The sequence below is a fragment of the Heterocephalus glaber genome, unplaced genomic scaffold, assembly GCF_053883595.1.
Source record: "Heterocephalus glaber isolate CG9 unplaced genomic scaffold, H.glaber_assembly_v1.0 deba00001472, whole genome shotgun sequence".
NCBI classification, from domain to species: domain Eukaryota; kingdom Metazoa; phylum Chordata; class Mammalia; order Rodentia; family Bathyergidae; genus Heterocephalus; species Heterocephalus glaber.
In genome coordinates this window covers 94,695,774-94,713,701 of record NW_028258315.1, presented here as the reverse complement: position 1 = coordinate 94,713,701, position 17,928 = coordinate 94,695,774, and the positions used below count along the sequence as shown (strand labels likewise).

Below are 17,928 nucleotides of genomic sequence, written 5' to 3'. Positions count from 1 at the left end.
GGTCTTTGCAAATGTAACTGGTAAGATGGGGTTGTGTTAGTTAGAGTGGGCCCCAGATCCATGGTGCAGCCTTATAAGAAGAGGAGAAGATGTGACAGCAAGGCCATCAGAAGGTGGGACGGGTTGGGGGTTAGAGGAACAAGGGTCAGGGTGATGCCAAGGAGCACTGGGGAGTCTCAAGGATTGTTAGCAACCACCAGAAATTAGGAAAAGGCAAGAAGAATTCTGACCTCGAGGCTTCGGAGGAATCATGGCCCTCAGTTTGTTCAGTCTTGTTAGGGTAGTCCTAAGCTTAGACCCCCAGCAAAACTCTAAATTTAGAGTAAACACTAGAACATCCTGTGGTGAATAGGCGTCTAATTGCCATTGGGCCTCTCTCAACAGCAATAGCAGAATGCAAGAAAGCAAAGAAATAATAGTTTAAAGTGTGTTTTAATGTGCAAACTTTGAGCTTAAGATATTATGACTGGTTATTTATTATTAAGCGGGGACTGGTTATTTATTTAAATGGGAGTGCACTGTAATGATACTGTTCTGTATAAAATCTCACAGTTTGCTGTGTGTAGATCTTTTGTGTATTATAGTAAAAATACAGAACTTAATTCAGGAGAAAGAAAAAAATATGGGAAATAAGAGCAAGTAGGGAATTTAGTGATTTTTGTAACAACAAGCAATAATAACTTCAGTTTCTAAGAGCGTAGTGGAGTAGATAATCAAAAAATTTTCCACTAAAAATAATTCTAAATGCTGTGTAAGGTGTATGAATATTCACTCAAAGGTACAACTGAGCTTTGAAGAACTGGGGAGCTCAAACCAAAGAAGCAGCTAAGATTCAAAACAAACAGTGGTGCTGGAGCGCAAAGCTTGCTAGAGTAAGTGGTGCAGATTTAAAAACATGTAAGTAATGACACATTTGAAATTGTAACTCTGTGTTATCTGAACATGCCAGTTATTAGGATGGAAGGAGGATAGAGTACAATACCTGAAGGAGATCAGAGGTGGTCAAAATATGTTAAGTATATAGATTTTGAGGGGAAAATTTAGTGTCCATATGGATAAGAATAACTGTTATTGAAACAAAAAAATAGTATATAATTTTTATAACTATGGGAAAATACCTGATTTAACTGGAAGGTTGGAAGGAGGAGAAAATGGTGAAATAAGATGTTTGAAATAGACTCAAAGAATAAGTGGCATAAATGTATAGGGGTTAAGTTTACCAGGCAGATTCTCTAACGGGAAGAAAACAAGGTGTTATGTTAAATTTTTTATAAAAAACCTTTGAAGTATACAAATTAAAAATGAGGTGATAAAAAGTCATACTCGTCAGATACAAATGAAAAAAGGGATAATAAGATCAAGAGAGTAAAACAAGCAAGAACATAAGCACATGTAAGAAGATGGCTTTGAAATATACAAAATAGTAATTTATGCATTTGTCATTGATTTAGCAACTGTAGTTAGAAATTTAGCACAGTCATCTTAGAAACTGGTGAAGCAATAAGACAAAAGTAAGCCAGATAGAGATTTAGATAGCAGTGAAATTCATCTATGTATATAGAATTGACTCAAAATCAGAATATATTTTATTTTGGAAGATCTGCAGGTTAGGTACAAATCTCTTCATCTAATGGGTCAGGATGGAAGCTTTAGATTCTAAAAAGAACAACACTATAAAGGTTCTTTTTTCTAACTACAGTGCTGTAAATTGGACGATATTAACAAAAAGATAGCAAAAACATGCTATGTGTTTGGAAATGAAAAGGAATACTATGAAATAACCCTCAGGTTAAATAGGAAGTGGTAACAGGAACAGCAAATTTTTAGAGCTAAGTGATAAGAAAGCACAGCAGGTGAAAGATATAGTTAATGGATTACTTTGAAGGCAATATTTAGCTTTTGTTACACAAGAGAAAAACATGAAATTGGAAGCCCTATAAGCTCACTGTTTGACTCAGGTAACTAAAAAAACAGCAACACAATAAGGCTGAAGAAACATGGAAGGAAAAATTATCACGGGAAAGAAAAGTGCAGGAAATCAATACCAAAGTAAGAATAATTAATAAAAGTCAAAGAACCAAAATTAACTCTTTGGAAAACCTAGTAAGTTAGATACAAGCCTTGAATGACAAGTGAAGTAAAAAGTACATACCTGTATCATGATACACAAAAATAGGTGAAAGAAATAATTACATTTTTTACATATTAAAAAGAAGATGATAAATTTTTGTCAGTAAAATTGAAAATTTAGGACATATAGATATCAATAGAAGAAAAATACATCAATCGGAAAACATAAAACAAATTATAATGATTATCAAAACTCCATCCTGCCTGCAATCAGAAAAAGGGCATGAATTTGACAAATGAGTTCTATTTAACTCTCAAGGAACAGACAATATTTATTTATAAAGCTTCTTTTAGAACAAAGAAAAACACCAGCCTAAACTAAGTTTGATCTTAATAATGAAGACCAGGTAAGTGTAGCTTAAAAAAGGTATTGACCAACTTAACTTATGGCATTAAAGAATATTAAGAAGTCAAATCTGGCATTGTATTAAAAAACAATACATTGTGACATAAAACTAAATTTGATAATAAAACTGAAAGGATAGTCTAATATTTTTAAAAAACTCTGCCAATGAAGTTTATTACATCCATAGTAAGGCACAAGCAGTTGTCGAATTTATGATATAAAAATTATCGAATAATACCAAAGTTTTTTTGATGAACTCAGTCCTTAGCAAACTTAGGATAGAGGGATGTTTCTCTCTCTCTCCTTTTTTAGCTTGATAAAAACTTTCTGCCAGAATCCTCCAGTAGACATCACTCTTAATGGAAAAGACATGTTTAGATGACAAAGATGTCTGTGTAATCTCTCCACGCAGCTCCGGAGAATGGATCTGCGCATTAAGACAAGGAAGAAACAAAAAGTAAAACACTGACATGAGATATATAATTGTCATTATTTTTTAATGAAATCACTTATATAGAAAATCAAAGAGAATCAACAGAAACTATTAGCAGCAGTACAGGAGTTCAGCGTAGTTGCCTGCTATATGAACAATATATAAAAATCAATAGCTTCCCTCTGTATTGGGATTAACCAGTTATAAACTATGATAATGATAAGATACCATTTATAATAGTGACATAAACTGAAAGTTACCTAGGGATAAATCTAAGATAGAATGGATAAAACATACAAGGGAAATTTAAAACTCTATTATAAGAATTTTATTATGGTATTAAAGGATATAAATGCAGTGTTCATAAATGGCTTTATTGAATATTGTGAAGATGTCACATTTCCCCTCCATTAAAATTTAAATCCAATTCAATCAACATCCAACCAAGAATTTTTTTGAGAGAACCAAGTTTAGTATAAATTTATATGGGGAGTAAATTATTTAAAAAAGAAAGAGGGATTCTAACTCTGTAAAGCATTAACAAATATGGAATAGGAGTTAGAAAACTTCAGTGTATAAGCCAAATCTAGACTGTGCATGTTGCTGTAAATAAAGTTTTACTGGTACACAGCCATATGCATTCATTTGCATATTGTCTATGGCTGTGTTTATGCTCTGATGACAGAACTGAGCAGCTGCAACAGAGACTGTACTCTACTGCATCTGTTCCTTTTCATAAAATATTTAGTGAGTTCTGTTCTATAACATCTGGTCTAGAATCCAAACATAGTCTAGACTAGTTCCTATATACATACGGATGCTTGTAATCACTCCCAGGAAGTGATACAAAGAAAATTGACTCACAAAAGGAGAAAAAAAAATGAAGATGTTTTCATACTTATAAACAAATCTACAAGTGGGATAAATACCTATTAAAAGTGAAAATGTATGTGACAGAAGAAAATACAGGAATATATATGTGCAACCTTATGGTAGAGAAGGTTCTGTTATAAAATATTCACAGTGCACAAACTATAAAAAGAAAACCAATGAATTTTAATACATCACAATGAATGCTTTCTGTTCAATTGAGGGAATGATGGAAAAATTAGCAAATAGTAACAATATAATTGTCATGCTTAATAGACCACAGTCATTATGTAGAATATATCACAGACTTTGGAAAACTAGAAACTGGAAGGGAAGAGACCAGAAACACCAGAAGACCGATTGTCCTCCTAAAAATGGACAGTTTGTAGAAGGAGAAACATGTATACATCACTATTAGAAACAGGTGAATTAAAAGGAAGAGATTCTTTGTACAAATCAATCAGTAAAAGCTAGTGAAACAGGTACTGTCAAGTCCTGGCAAGGATGTAGGAAAATAGAAATCCTCACATATTGCTCCTCGAAATGTGAATTGGTACATTTCAGCAAAAGACAGATATGTTCAGAAACTCCATAATGCGGCTGTAGTTTATGTGTCCAGGGAAACTCACATAAGGATGGTTGTCTTCTATTTGTGGCAGAAGATTGCCATCAAACTAGCTCATGAGCCTGAGAGAGATGGACAAAGAAAGCTGCCATGAACTGCACGAGAAGCTACAAGCAGCGTGGAGGAGTTATAGAGACCTCAGTAAGTCTCAATGTTGAGAGAAAATTTTAAAATGATATTTAAGATACCATTTATGTTTATAATTATATAAAGATTTAGAAACCACATGTAAGAACTCTAGATTTCTCACAAAATACATGTACACAAACATATAAAGAGGATTCTAAATTGTACATTAATTGTGAGAAAATGAATCACTGAGCTGGGAGGGGTGAGGATGGTCCTGGGCATAGAGGATGAACAAAAGCGAGAATAAAAGAAAAACGAAGTCCAAAGAAGAGCCAAGATGGTATCCGGATAATAATAACTCTTCAAGGAGAGCCCATGCCTGTCATGTCTGCAATATTACCCGTAGAAGGAAACAGACTCCAGGGACATTGCTCCTTCCAGCACTGTTGGGTCTAGGTGTCCTATTGATTATGTCTGGGTTTCCGTGTCTTGGGTCTGCTTGCCTCAGTGATAGCTGTAATAGATTTTGAGGGAAGTCTAGTTGTTTCACTTTCAGATTGTACCAGCTGGGCAACTCAGCTGAAAGGGCCCCTGTTAGCATCAGCAGTAATCGACTGTTGCATACCTTTGTCTGAACCCATGTTGTGTTAGAGGACCAGGGGGAATCCATCCCTGGAGTTAGTTGTAGGAAATTCCTAGGTTTAGGAGGTGGTGGAGTATTATGCCCAAAATCAAAACAATGTGGCTAGAACTATAGGAAGTAGATGGTGGGGAGTTACTGGTAGCTTGAATCAATGTTGTTTGAGAATGGTTGGCATGATTTGCTATGTTTACTCTAAAACACGGAAGGAAATGAAGGATTAATTCCAAATACACAAAGCATTGACACTTACATAATACTTTTCTTCATAGTACTTGTTTCCTATGGCTCCAAGGAATAAATCCTCTGCAAGTAGGTGGCTTTGGTATGAAAAATGACTTTGGCATGGGGGGGGGGGAGCTGCTTCTTAGGAGTACATGGTGAGCCTCCCATCACAGGGGCCTGTTGAAGCTCATGCCAGCCAGCTCCTTGGCAGGGGTTCCCGAGGAGTGGGCCCACAGACTGGGGTGCAGTTGCATTTGCTCAGTGACCCCTTGTCACCTGAACAACTTTTTAAAGCACACAGTGCTGGGTCCTTCTCTTAGAGCTTCTTATTCAGTAGGTCTAGGGTGGGGCTTGAGAAATCCCATTTCTGATAAGTTCCTTGGAGATGCTCATGCATATAGCCAAGGAAATATATATTGAGAGCCATAGTGGTAGATGATTTTGGACATCTTTACTCTCCCTTCATTTTTAAGAAACAGTTGTAAGTGTTCTGAAAACCACCATCTGTCACTGAGAAAAACCTCTGCACATTAGTTCCTGAGCACTGGAAACATGTCAGGATCTGCAATTGGGTGCGTGTCTAGTAGAGAGCATGTGCAGGCCTTTCTGTAGTTTCTGTCACATAGGACACTGGGCTCATTAAATGATTGTGCGTGGATTGTGTATTCCATAGAGCATTTAGGTATTTTCTGATCTTGACCTCTTTTTCATAATTCTATTCTTTTTTCATAGGTTGGTCTACATTCCTTAGTTTTCTAGTGTGCTGTTCTTGAGTTAGAAACATGAAGTAGTTTCTCAGGGAGGGTGTGTCTGAGTGATTTAGAAAGTACCTTTTTGAGGTATAGGATTACCAAACAAAAAACCTAATTTCTTGGTAATGAATGGATTTGGCTTAACATAGTTCCTAAATCCCAAATCTCTCTTCACTCCCTTTTTGAAGCTTTCCCTGAAAAGGAGGACATTGAACAATTCATGAACCTTCCTGTATCCAGACTGTGTCAACCAGGAATTGTTCATGTCTCAAATTCTAATTTGCTCCTTTCTTCTTTTTCTCTTTAATTTTGAAAATTTACTATACTAGTTCTCTGGAAGTGCTTGTATGCTTTCATAATTGTAGGCAAGGTCAGACAGTGTTTGTACTTGTTCTAAATTGCTGTTATATAAACAAAGATAAAACCATTTGAGAGAAACACTTAAGAATTAGTTTTATAGTCAATACTTAACAATGAAATTTTCCGCTTAGCAAAGATGACAAAACGAATGGGTAAAAATAAGTGCTTGACAAATAGGACTTGTAGTTTGGAGGCGGAAACCTGAATGTGGACGGATTTAAAAATGAAAGGCTGTGTAGTTGTTCATGTGCAAATTCCTGCTTGAAAAACATGCTCAAATCAAGGAAGGATTGTAGGGAGAGGAGAGTATTTTGGACAAACTTCGGATTAATTTTGGCGAATATTAAATGAGTCATTAACATGACATCTGTTTGCAACTAAGAATCTTTACTAATGGAATTTGCTTTCTTCAAAGTGGTACATGAACTGAGTTTCTTATTTGAGTTCATAAATGTCCATTTCCTGAATTGTTTTCCTTCAGGCTTCAATTGTGAAGAAATGTCGTTCAGATTTGGCCAGCATCTCATCAAGCCCTCTGTGGTGTTTCTCAAAACAGAACTATCCTTCGCTCTTGTGAATAGGACACCTGTGGTACCAGGACGTATCCTTTTCTTTTAAGAGAGGCAAGATAGCAAGTCTATGAATGTAGTCAACCCAAAGAATTGGAGGATTGGCCTCCAATGCTTGTCCTAAACAGTAAATAAGCAACGCAGCACCCTCTTCCTTTGGAGAGACCAGGTAAGCTGTTACTTACTTTTATTTTGGATCCAGCTGGTGGCACCAGTAATATGCTTGATCAGTGTTGCAGAACTTCTGAAAAGAGTTGCTTAGCAACCGTGGCTTTGGAGGTGAATTTTTGCTTGACCTTTTCACTCCCATAGCTGTGTAAATAAATAGGTGTTTCTAAAATTGGCCCAACAAATATCATGGGCACTTTATATTCATTGTGAATTTTAATGTTATGTTAGAAATTGGATGGCAAATTTGTGAAGTGGAATTAAGGTAATATGCAACTGACTTTGTTTCTTTATCTCTTGTGGAGATCATTCAATTATTAGTTTTAATTAAATTCATGCATGTAAATATTTTTATAATTTTTTTCATGTTGGCATCTGAAATGGCCTTTTCTTTTTGTGAAAACCCTGGCTTCTAGACCATTGTACTGTATTTTTGTCAGTAAAGTTTGTTTCAGTTAGAAGGATTTCCACAGACCTCAGCAGGAGCCATTGCAGGAATTACTGAAATGCTCTGGAGTAATTTTCATGTTGTTGGAAGTATCACTTGTGATTGTGTACATGTAAATTTTATAGTGGCTCTTCAGAACTTTCTTTTTTTATTCTTCTTTTTTTTTCTATGCAGGGGGCAACAAGAATAAAATTTCATATTTTACGATAAAAGATATTTTCTACACTGAGACATGATTTGGTTTTGAAACAAATTTCTTAGTAATTCTGAGGGTACAGGTATGCCAAGAGTTTTGCAGAATAAGTTATATTTTTTCAGCAAGCCAATTCAGAATACTGAAAACTTTGTGAATAATCTGTTTCTAGCCATGTAACCATTATATGGTGGAAAAATACAAAAGAAAAACATGTACAAAAAGATAATTGTGATTATATGGCAGACTCCTAAATTTCTTGAATATAAATTTTAGCTAATTAAATTTTATAAACTTACAAAATTAGTAATTAAGAAATAAATTAGTAAATAATGTTATATAAATTTTTTCATAACATTTAAAACTTCTCTTTGAAATTTTTAAAAATAAAATTGAGTCTAAATATTCAATATTAAATAACAACATCATTCTATTTATTGAAGGAAAGGGAAAAAAATAAACTAGAATGACTTAGAAAAATTCCATAAAGCAACGCTGTGGAAGTTATGTGTCAGCTTTATATTGAGTTCTGAAAGGCTCCAAGGTTCTTGGAATAACAGCATTTTATTTCTTCATTTAATTCTGCTGCAAGTTTGTAGTGGTCTTTTTCTTTTGAGGTATTTTTCTTAAAACAAAATGCCTATAGATTCGAATGTCAAAAGGATATGATTTAGATGCCTTTTCTTTTGTCATGCCAGCTTAGTTGACTCTTAACAAAGAACTAAGGGATCCTGGGATAAAAATTCAAATTTAGATGAACAAATCTTAGTATCTCAGACTAAGAAAATGTGAGGTTGTAGAAATGTGCTTCTTTTTTAATGGTTAATAATGGAATGAACTTTGCTTTAGGTCTTTTTTACTCATGTCTTGATAGTAATTTGCTTTCCATGTTTTTTGTAACCAACTCTGAAAGTATGATATTTAAGAACTAGGGTATTTGTGAGAGGAAAATGAAGACAGCTGCTTCTAGAGAAATTGTGATCTATTGGCAAATGATGACCTTTTTTCCAGATGGCCCTGAAATCGCCTTTGGAAGTAAATCCTAATTACTTACCATATTTTTAAGTAAATGCCAAGGACATTGAGAACATTTTATTAAAATTAACAAACATTCTTTAGGAAGAGGAGAATAAGGAGAGTGACAACGTTTTGTAATCAATACATTCTGTGAGGCTATCTCATGTCTATTGTTGCAAATGGTCTCAGGGCCAGTAGATAATGTATTCAGACAATCCTTTTTATGTGAAGATTTTTCAACTTTTTATTTTCCTTTACCTTTGAAAACTCAGTTAGGTTACCACGGTGAGATGCATCTTAACAGGGTACTCATTTGCTTGCAAAAAGCTGTAGTCTTTGTCCTGGGATTTAAGAGTTGAAGCTATGGATAGCTCTGCCCACTAGCATTTTTCAAATAAATAGTGAAATGTCTGGATTGGGCTTTTGTCTTTCCCCAGTGTTCAGTCCTACCTGCCCTTGTCTAGTCTCTTTGCAGCCTTCCTGAGTCTGGCTTTTCCAATCCACCCTTCTCCTCATTCTAAACCACAGCTCTGACTGTATCAGTCTTCTGATCCCTTGCTAGCAAATCACTAATGATCATATTATTTTTTTAAAGAAAAAGTTCAAACTCCTTAGCATAGCTTTAAAACTCTCATTGTCTTGCCTCCGTTTGCGTTTTCCCAGCTGTACCCTAAATGTGTGTTGTACTTCCCCTTGACCTCTTTCACCCTGCCACTCTGGACCTTGAGATTCTCCCCCTTTTGATTCCTACCAAGGGGCTTTGATAACTATTGTTGTCTTTAGGAAAAAAAAAGTATTCTGTCCTCCTTGAGATACTTAATGCCTCACCCCGGGTTTATGTGGATTCACTAACTCTGTCACTGAGCTCATACTCTCTTCCAGACCCTGTGTCAAACACTTGTCCTCATTGGGTTCATGTCAAAATGTGTGCATTCCCGCTAGTCTGTCAGAGCCACTCCATCCTCAGTGTGAGACCTGCTTCTGCGTACAGTGCCTCTTTTTTATTAGCGTCCTCAGATTTTATTGTGACTAAATTGAAAGTGAAATTTTAGGTGCCAGGAATATATACATTTTTTCAGTTAATGGAATTGAGTAATGAGAGTCTGCTTAATGATTGACTTTTCCATGTTCCTATGCCCAAAATGTCACCATTTTATTCCAGATATGTTAATATTATGTCCAAACTGTACCTTTTGAACTTTCCCTTCAAGATTTGTCAGTTACAACTCAGTTTACAATTTTGTTATGTGTGTGCAGCAGAATTGATGGAAAATGGGAAAAGATGCTTTTACATTTCTTTCTGCATTTGTCAGTGGACAAATTAGTATCTTGAGTAGTATACTGGCATGTTCATGTAAAATGCAATATTTTGCTTTGTGTCTTTGATTCTTTTTTAAAAATGGTATTCACATGGCTTTTGGGGAGCATACCATTCATGAGTGACTTATAGATGTTATCCTTGAACTTGTGTCCTTGCTAACATTTTGCTGTCTCCTTCAACTGTTTTTTTTTCTTATGACATTACTCACTGACTTTTTCATAGCTTTCAGAATGGGAGATGAAGTGTCAGATCAGGGGCCCAGAGATATGCTTTTGAAGCAAGCCTTCATTCTTAAAAGAGCCAATTCGGTCCCTCCTTTTCCTTACCTGAAGCAAACACTTCTGTTCCTTGCCAACAGTGTTTATAGCTGATTGAACGGTCTGTGTCATGCAACACTCTGGAAGAATATATCAGAACATCTGTAATCCATTAATTTCTTGCTCCTGGAAAATACTTTTCAGAGTTTCTTGGTAAGAGAATAGAATCATTTTGTAGAGTGTGTCTTCAGAAATTTGCAATGAACATTTTATTCATGTGCATCAGTACAGCCCAGCCATTCTTCATGGCTTAAATAAATTTGGGCCATTATGGTTAATACTTCTTACTTCCCTCCCCTTACCTTGTACTGTGTCTTCCTCTCTTCTTGAGTTGAGCATGAAGAATGAATTTGAACATGAGTAGAATTCATTTGGGGACTGGGGCTTTTATTGTAAATAAAATTATTCATTTGTTATGTCCTGTTGTTTTCAGAAGACAGTGTATTGATCTTCGGGTTGCCGTTCAGAATGGCATAAGGATCTTTAGCACAGGGGAGACATTGCAGTGCTTTTGGATAGATTGAATGTGGTGTATAATGACAGAGACAAACTTGCTCGCTGGCCCTACTGTGTTATACAAATCATTTGTCAACAGATTATTGAATCAGTTATTAAAGAGACCAGTTTTTTCTATCCTGGAGCATCACATACAGAGTGTTATCAGGGCCAAACAATGTTAGGATGATGCATGGAAGTCAGCCTTGCAGAGTATATCTGTGGGGAATTAAACTAGGTAACTCAAAGGACATTTCTGCTGACTCATTAGAAACTAAAAGTTTAGTACAGTGGAAACTGCTGTACGAGCTGACCTCAACAGCTAGGAGACAAAACTCTTGATCTTTGTCTTTTTAACACATTTTTATTAGTATGTTTTTACTAATAATGATGATTGCATTCATCGTGGCGAGTTGGCACATGCGAATGTCTTCGAATTCAAAATTTTACCTTTCCAAATCAGTGATATTATGCTTTTTCTTTTCAGACCATCGCTATATTGAGTACTCCTGAAATAAATGAAACGCTAATAAAAATAGTTTAATTACTTAACAAGGATTCTTGTGGAATAGATGAAAGTGCCCTTTTAGTCCTTTGTGAAAGTCAGCGGTATTCGTCATTTCCTAAGTGGGTGCAGTCTTGTGAATTCCTTTGACTGTTCAGGAACCACAGTTATTAGTGATCTGATGATCTCTCTTCATTTCTGAAAAGTGTTTCTTTTTAAACCTTCCTGTACAAATGAAATGAGCACAAGCACTATTTTAATATCTTTACAGCTAAAGATAAATTTGTGCTCTTAAAATTGCGCTGAGCACACGTCTTTGCACTGCGTGCACCTGTCACCTCCGAGCTAGCTTAAGTACTCTTGTAGAGTCCTTCAGAGATGATCACATGATCTTGCTGTCTTTTGTCCTGAGCTCTAATGGGCAGGTTAGTTTACTTGTGGTCGTATTTTTTTCTTTTTTTGGAAAATTATTTTGTTTAGAGGTATTTGTGTAGCAGTGATTGCTCAGTTGGAGCTTTTTCCCTCCTGTGTTTATGGGAAAGATTGTCCCGATAAATGCGTACCTATTCTTGGGCCAGTAGTGTACACTGGTCCCAGCTAAAGCCAGCTTTTGATGACATTGGTCAGCAGGAAAGTTCTTGTATGCTTTCATCATTCTCTTGGGTTCACTAGTGTCTTCAATGTCTAGAATCTGCCATGGAGGATCCTGCCAATCCTCATTGTAAGACAAACCTGTGTGACCACCATCCTTCTTGTCTTGTCATCTCTGAAACTGCTGAAGAGGAAGCACATACATTTTATCTCGACTGGACTGCTGGCTCGTCAGCTGGCAGTGAGATGAGCGTGTTGAGGTTGATTCTGCCTCCATGCTCACGGTCAGCACACAGCAACTGTCGTGGGTTCCAGAGGAGAAGGAGAAGCTATCTTGTCAGGCCTTCCTCTTCCAAGTTGCTTTTTGTTCTGGAACCAAGATGATCATTTTTCTCTCTATTACACAAAGAACAATAGATTGTTGGAACTAATACTGAAGGAATTAAATAGGTATTTTGTGTGCAAGGAAAGTAATCATTCAGATGGAGAAAATAGGTATGGACTCTGTGTTCCACCTGGACCCTTCAAATGGAGGAGACTTATTTGAAACAGTGTGCCTGCAACATGTACTTTGGCATCTAAACCTCACCCACGCTGCTTCCTGCTCTCCACTGTCTGTCTGTCCCTCTCGAATCTCCGTGCTGCCTGCTTCCTGGTGAGGCCTGCATGCACCTGGTGGTGGTGTGGTTCACAGGACCCCTGTCCTTTAATGACTGTGTCTTCACTGGCTTCCCTTAACCTCAGCCTCCTCTGTGTAATGGCACTTTCCCGCATAGCTTCCCACCCTGCTGTGACTGTGGCTAGCCTGCCCAGGTTATGCAACAGAGGGGGAAAATTCAAAGGGCTTTTTGATTCAGGCTTTTAAGCAGCTACAGTATATTACTCAGAATTGAACAAAGGCTATAGTTTCACTTTCACAACCAGAAAAGGATGCTGTGTAAGCTGCCCATCGATACAGAACATAATTCTAATGGTTGTGTAGGTACAGAGAATGTTAGGGATGGCCTCATTCTGGCCCTAGCAAATAGCAGAATGGTAGTTGTATCAAAATAATACTTTGAATATTTCTCATATTAATTTCCAACATGAGTATCTTGTAATGTGAAGTGATGTTCCCCATTTTTACTTATGTTTGCATGTAACTTTCTCAGGTAGTGTTAAACTGTCATTTTGAAGGACTACAGAACTCTGTTCTTTATGTGCTTGGCATGGTTTTGACCTGCATCCTGTGCAAGTCATCAGATTGTAAAGAACAGGAAAAGGCTAGTCATGGTGTTGCCAGCCTTGCACTTGGTAAGGAACATAATTAAAAGTAATGAATGGAACAATATATCATTATTCATAAGAAATGTCATGTAATTAACTCACACAGTGCGAAATATATTCTAATTCCCATTTGGAATAGAAATAGATTTGCTAGAACATCAGGAGGCAGTTACTGTTTATCCTACATTTTCATACACATATCAAAACTGTTAAAATATACTGATTGAATATATGTAGATTTTCTACAACATACATACTCAAGATGGCCTTCTTCTAATACAGCCTTATGTACAGTCCTTGTTTATTCTATACTATACATGCATAATTTGTATATATGTTCAACTCTTAAAATTAGCATAGTTAATTTATATTTATTGTAAATTAATGATCTAATTTACTTGCTTAGCTCCCATTTCCTTTCTCAAACTAATTGACTGAAAAAAGAACTATACATTTCCAAATAGCTCTTGGGCACAAATCCTAAATTGGACTTATCCTAAGAACTCTCTGCGACACTAAATATCTGAACTAGTTTCATAGTAGAAACTATTTTCCTGAGATTTCTACTACAGGCTTTGAATGTATTTTATGGGTCCTGGTTTGGGTTAAATGTGCCCATGGTTGTAGGTCAGGATGTATGCGTGGTTATGTCTTAGGCAGGGGGTTAGTTGGATATGTAACAATGAGTCTCACACACAGCCCTGACCAGTATTTAGTGGTAGTTCCTTGAGCCCTCTGCTGTACAGACAGCAACCTATTAATTTCTGCATGGTGGGGCAATCTGGAGAGAGCCAGGGAGGAAGCAAAGGGTGGTGAGCAGCCCTCAAGGGATAGTAAACACTGCAGTATTTCAATTGTTAATAACAAGAATGGACATTCCAGTGTACCAGGCTCACCTACAGCACTGCTTTAGAGAGATGAAGACTGATGGGGTAGCTGCCATTGTGTCCCTGGGATAAAATGTGCCATTCGTTCTTCAGCACCATTGAGTTATAGATTTGCTGGTGAGTTCAAACAATAGAATGCTTTCTTTGTTTCAGATGGCCACCTTCCTCACAGTTTGGGGGAAGCCTGGCTGTTGTACGGGTGTCCTGAAGCATTGTTCTCTCTGCCTCCCTTGTGTGCATGTGTCAGGTGATGGATAGTGTGTGTGTGTGTATATATATATATATACAATGCAATTTATTAGTATCTTACATTAAACAGAATTTTAAGTAAATGAGTGAATACTGGAATCCCCATTTTTTTTATACTTACTGATCTGTGAGAAGTGTAAATGGAAAATTGAGTCTGAGCTCAGTGGGAACTCTGCTTTATACGAGTCAGGACTTGACTCAGGGCTCTTGGTTCTTTTTTATCGTTGGTTCTACAATGTCTGCTTTTTCTCCCAATATTTATACAAATATTTTTTATATAATTGGTTGGGTGTCTTGATAAGTTACCTCCTCAGGGTCTTAACCCTTTCCTGTTAGTCCCACTTTCTACTGTTGTACTTTTATAAATCTATACTTTGCCATTTATATTTGCCTGGACATTTTGTCACTAATGGCTATATTGTGTTGTCATAATCATCGTCATTTAAGAATATAAGTAACCTTGGTGACTTCTGAAAATCTCTAAGCTATGAGCCCAACTCTAGTGCCATCTGGATGGGTCCACATAGTTTACCCAGATTGGCAGCACAATTTGGTTTGAGGTAAAAGGAGTCTGGAAAGGACTAACTTCATCTGGCCTTCTGAGTTTTACCTTTTCTGGTAGGTTTTGAAATAAATGTGGTTTTCAAGAAATTGTTTCATCTTCAAGATTTACTTCTAGTTGAAGAGATTTGTCAGAACTGAGATGCATCTGCTGAATGCTAATAATTTAAACTCAACCATGATACCTTTCCTTTCACCAGAGATAATGGCTTTGATGGTGGTTAAATAAGATGTGTCAAGACAAAAATAAATCATCAGGAATTATATTAAAATCTTTATCTAGTGTTTCACATGCGGAAGTCTGGACTATTAGTTGGCATATTCTGTTCTGTTTAGGGACCAGATGTCCCCTGGAAGCTTTTGCTCATGGAAGTATGTCTGTAATGATAGAGCTGAAGCACAGGAGTGCAGCAGACTTTGAGGAAGATTTCACATTACCCTGGAATAAGCAACTCGGACCTTAAGGGGATGGGAGAGACTAGCTGGTAAATAGCTCCTCTTACCTAGTCAGAGGCAGCCGCTGAACCACCTCCACCGCACTGAGCCCCACCTCCAGTCTCCCCGACCATGCAAGGGGAGAACTGGTGAGGGTGGAGACAGACAGCTGGAATGAGGGGTACCTGAGGTGCTTTCTTCTTCTTCTTCCCAAGTGATGACTCCTATTGTCACCAAAAGTCAGGTGTGGAAGGTAGCTCAAAACCACAAGGCCTTCAACAGAAGGAGACTGGCGCCCTGTGCCCTGGCTTGGTGCTGCTGCAGCTACAGAACCTACAGGTTTGCACAGGCATTGCTGCCATGGGCGTGCAGGGTGGTACAAGTGCCTTGGGAGGGCTTCTCATTTGCTCTCTGTGGTGTTTCTTCAGGATGTGCAGAGCAGTTCTCGAAGCTATTTCGGTAGTTTAGTCAAGTTTTTACGGCCCTTTGTTCTTGACCTCTTATGCATGTAGGCTGTCTTACATAACAAACAGGTTTAAAAATGATCTGATTAATCCCTTTTATAAAACCTTCTTTTCAAATATTTTATTTGTATGATGGCCAAAACAATCATCATTGGACAATTTTGGCTTATTTCCTAGAAAGCTTAAAAGTGACCGAAGTTGACTATAATAAATATAGTAAGAATGAATAAGTAGAAATATAGCAAAAATCAAGTAGTAAGTAAGGAAAAGTAACTAAGATGGATTCAAATGGAGGGGACACATGGATTAGAAAAATCTACATATACTTATTAGAGTTGAGTCACAGAGTTGGCCTTGAAATTCCTACCATCAACCTGAAGAAAAGAGCATCCCTTTTCAGGTGAAAAAAAAAAAAAAAGCTTATTGCTCAGGAAAAGCAGAAAGAAATGCTCAAGAGTAGAGATCATCATTGTCATTCTATTTTCTGAGGATCCTTCTTCATGGGGATGATGTTAGAACATGAAACTGACAGCAGTCTCAAAACATCCTTGTAGTGCACGTGGGGACTTTAGCCCAGAAATGTGCTCTGTGTCTGCTGCTCGACCTCTCTACTGCTCCTGCCAGATCTTGCCTGGACTGGGTGCAGGAATCTCTTTGGTTTTCTTGTTTATTACTTTCTCTACTTTTATTCCACCGTTCAATCACCACAACACAGAAGCCGGCATTATTTTTTTAATGTAAAAATAAGAACACAGTATTCCTTTGCATTAAGAACCTCCAGTTGCTGATACTTTCAATTAGAATGAAATCCCAGGTCCCCACCTTGGCTTCTGGAATTGGGACCCTGCTTTAGTGATCCTATGCCTGTCCCTGGGCCTGGCACCAGCTGTCGTCCCCTTCAGAGATGACTTTCCCTGGACCTACACATGCTGCTCTGCTCCTCAGCTTTGTGGTTCCAGTCCCCATGTTGCCCTCTGCACAGGGCCTTTCCCAGGGCCCTACCAGGAAGCTCACACCACAGAGTTACTGCTGAACAAGGCTTGTGCAGTCTTGTCCTTGGTGCCCTTAACTGTGCTCAAGGGTTTCTGCCTTATTTACACTTGCTGGGTGCAGAAGTTTGTACTTGTGGAAATTACCAGTGGGTTTAGATAAGAGAAATTTAGTCCCACTTGGAGCCTTGGTAAAGTTACTTTTCTTTTGTCTTCTCATCTGAAAATAAAGATTTACCCGCCCCTCCCCCGAACTATTTTGAGCACTAGTTGATGTGGAAGTCAGACTTTTAATGCAGTCGCATAAGTGATCGGGAGCAGGATAGATTAGTTATGATTTTTTCTTTATCTGCTGTCTTGGTACTTTAAGGCTGGTTAGAGGTTGGGTTTTGTGTAAGGGGCATCACTGGGGTAGCCCTAAGTTTGTACAGCTGAAATTTTAACTGAATTAAAGAAGCTTCCTGAATTTCTATGTGAGTATTACATACCAATTGGAGAATTTTAAACTGCTCATTTAAAATGACAGTGAAGTAACACCTAGGATTTTTAGATAAATCTATCAATTTATAAGAATTTGATGTTCTCTGACCTCTTTATGAGGCATGGTTTTAAAAAAAAACAGATTATTTTCTGTTGCTTGTAATCCCTGGGAAGAGTAGGTAGGTGAATAACCCTGAGTTCATTCTTGACTTTGAGTTACTTTGCCAGCATTGTTTTAAATGAAATCCTCAAGGATACTCAACTCTCATTAACTAGAATGGCAGTCACCAAACCTGACCTGCTTAGCCACATACAACCTGAAAACTGACCTTCTAAAAGTACATTTGTATCTTTCTCTAAGAACTAACTTTAATGAACTTTTTTTTTTTTTTTTTGTACTGGGGATCAAACCCAGGACTTTGCGCTTGCCAGGCAGGCGCGGTGACAATGAGCTAAATTCCTGGCCCAATTTAATGAACTTTTTAAGGCAAAACGCGTCTCCTATACGGAGGGCAGCAAGAGT

General features: G+C 37.3%; 1 protein-coding gene across 1 annotated transcript in view; it reads left to right on the top strand.

Moving 5' to 3' along the window:
- Positions 1–17,928, top strand: part of Fhit (fragile histidine triad diadenosine triphosphatase) — a 1,393,700-nt gene that overhangs the window by 640,120 nt on the left and 735,652 nt on the right. The window contains exon 5 of the mRNA XM_087181606.1: positions 6,932–7,051. Coding sequence (XP_087037732.1) covers positions 6,949–7,051 — 103 coding nt within the window. The 5' untranslated portion in view covers positions 6,932–6,948. The remainder of the gene's footprint in view (positions 1–6,931; positions 7,052–17,928) is intronic.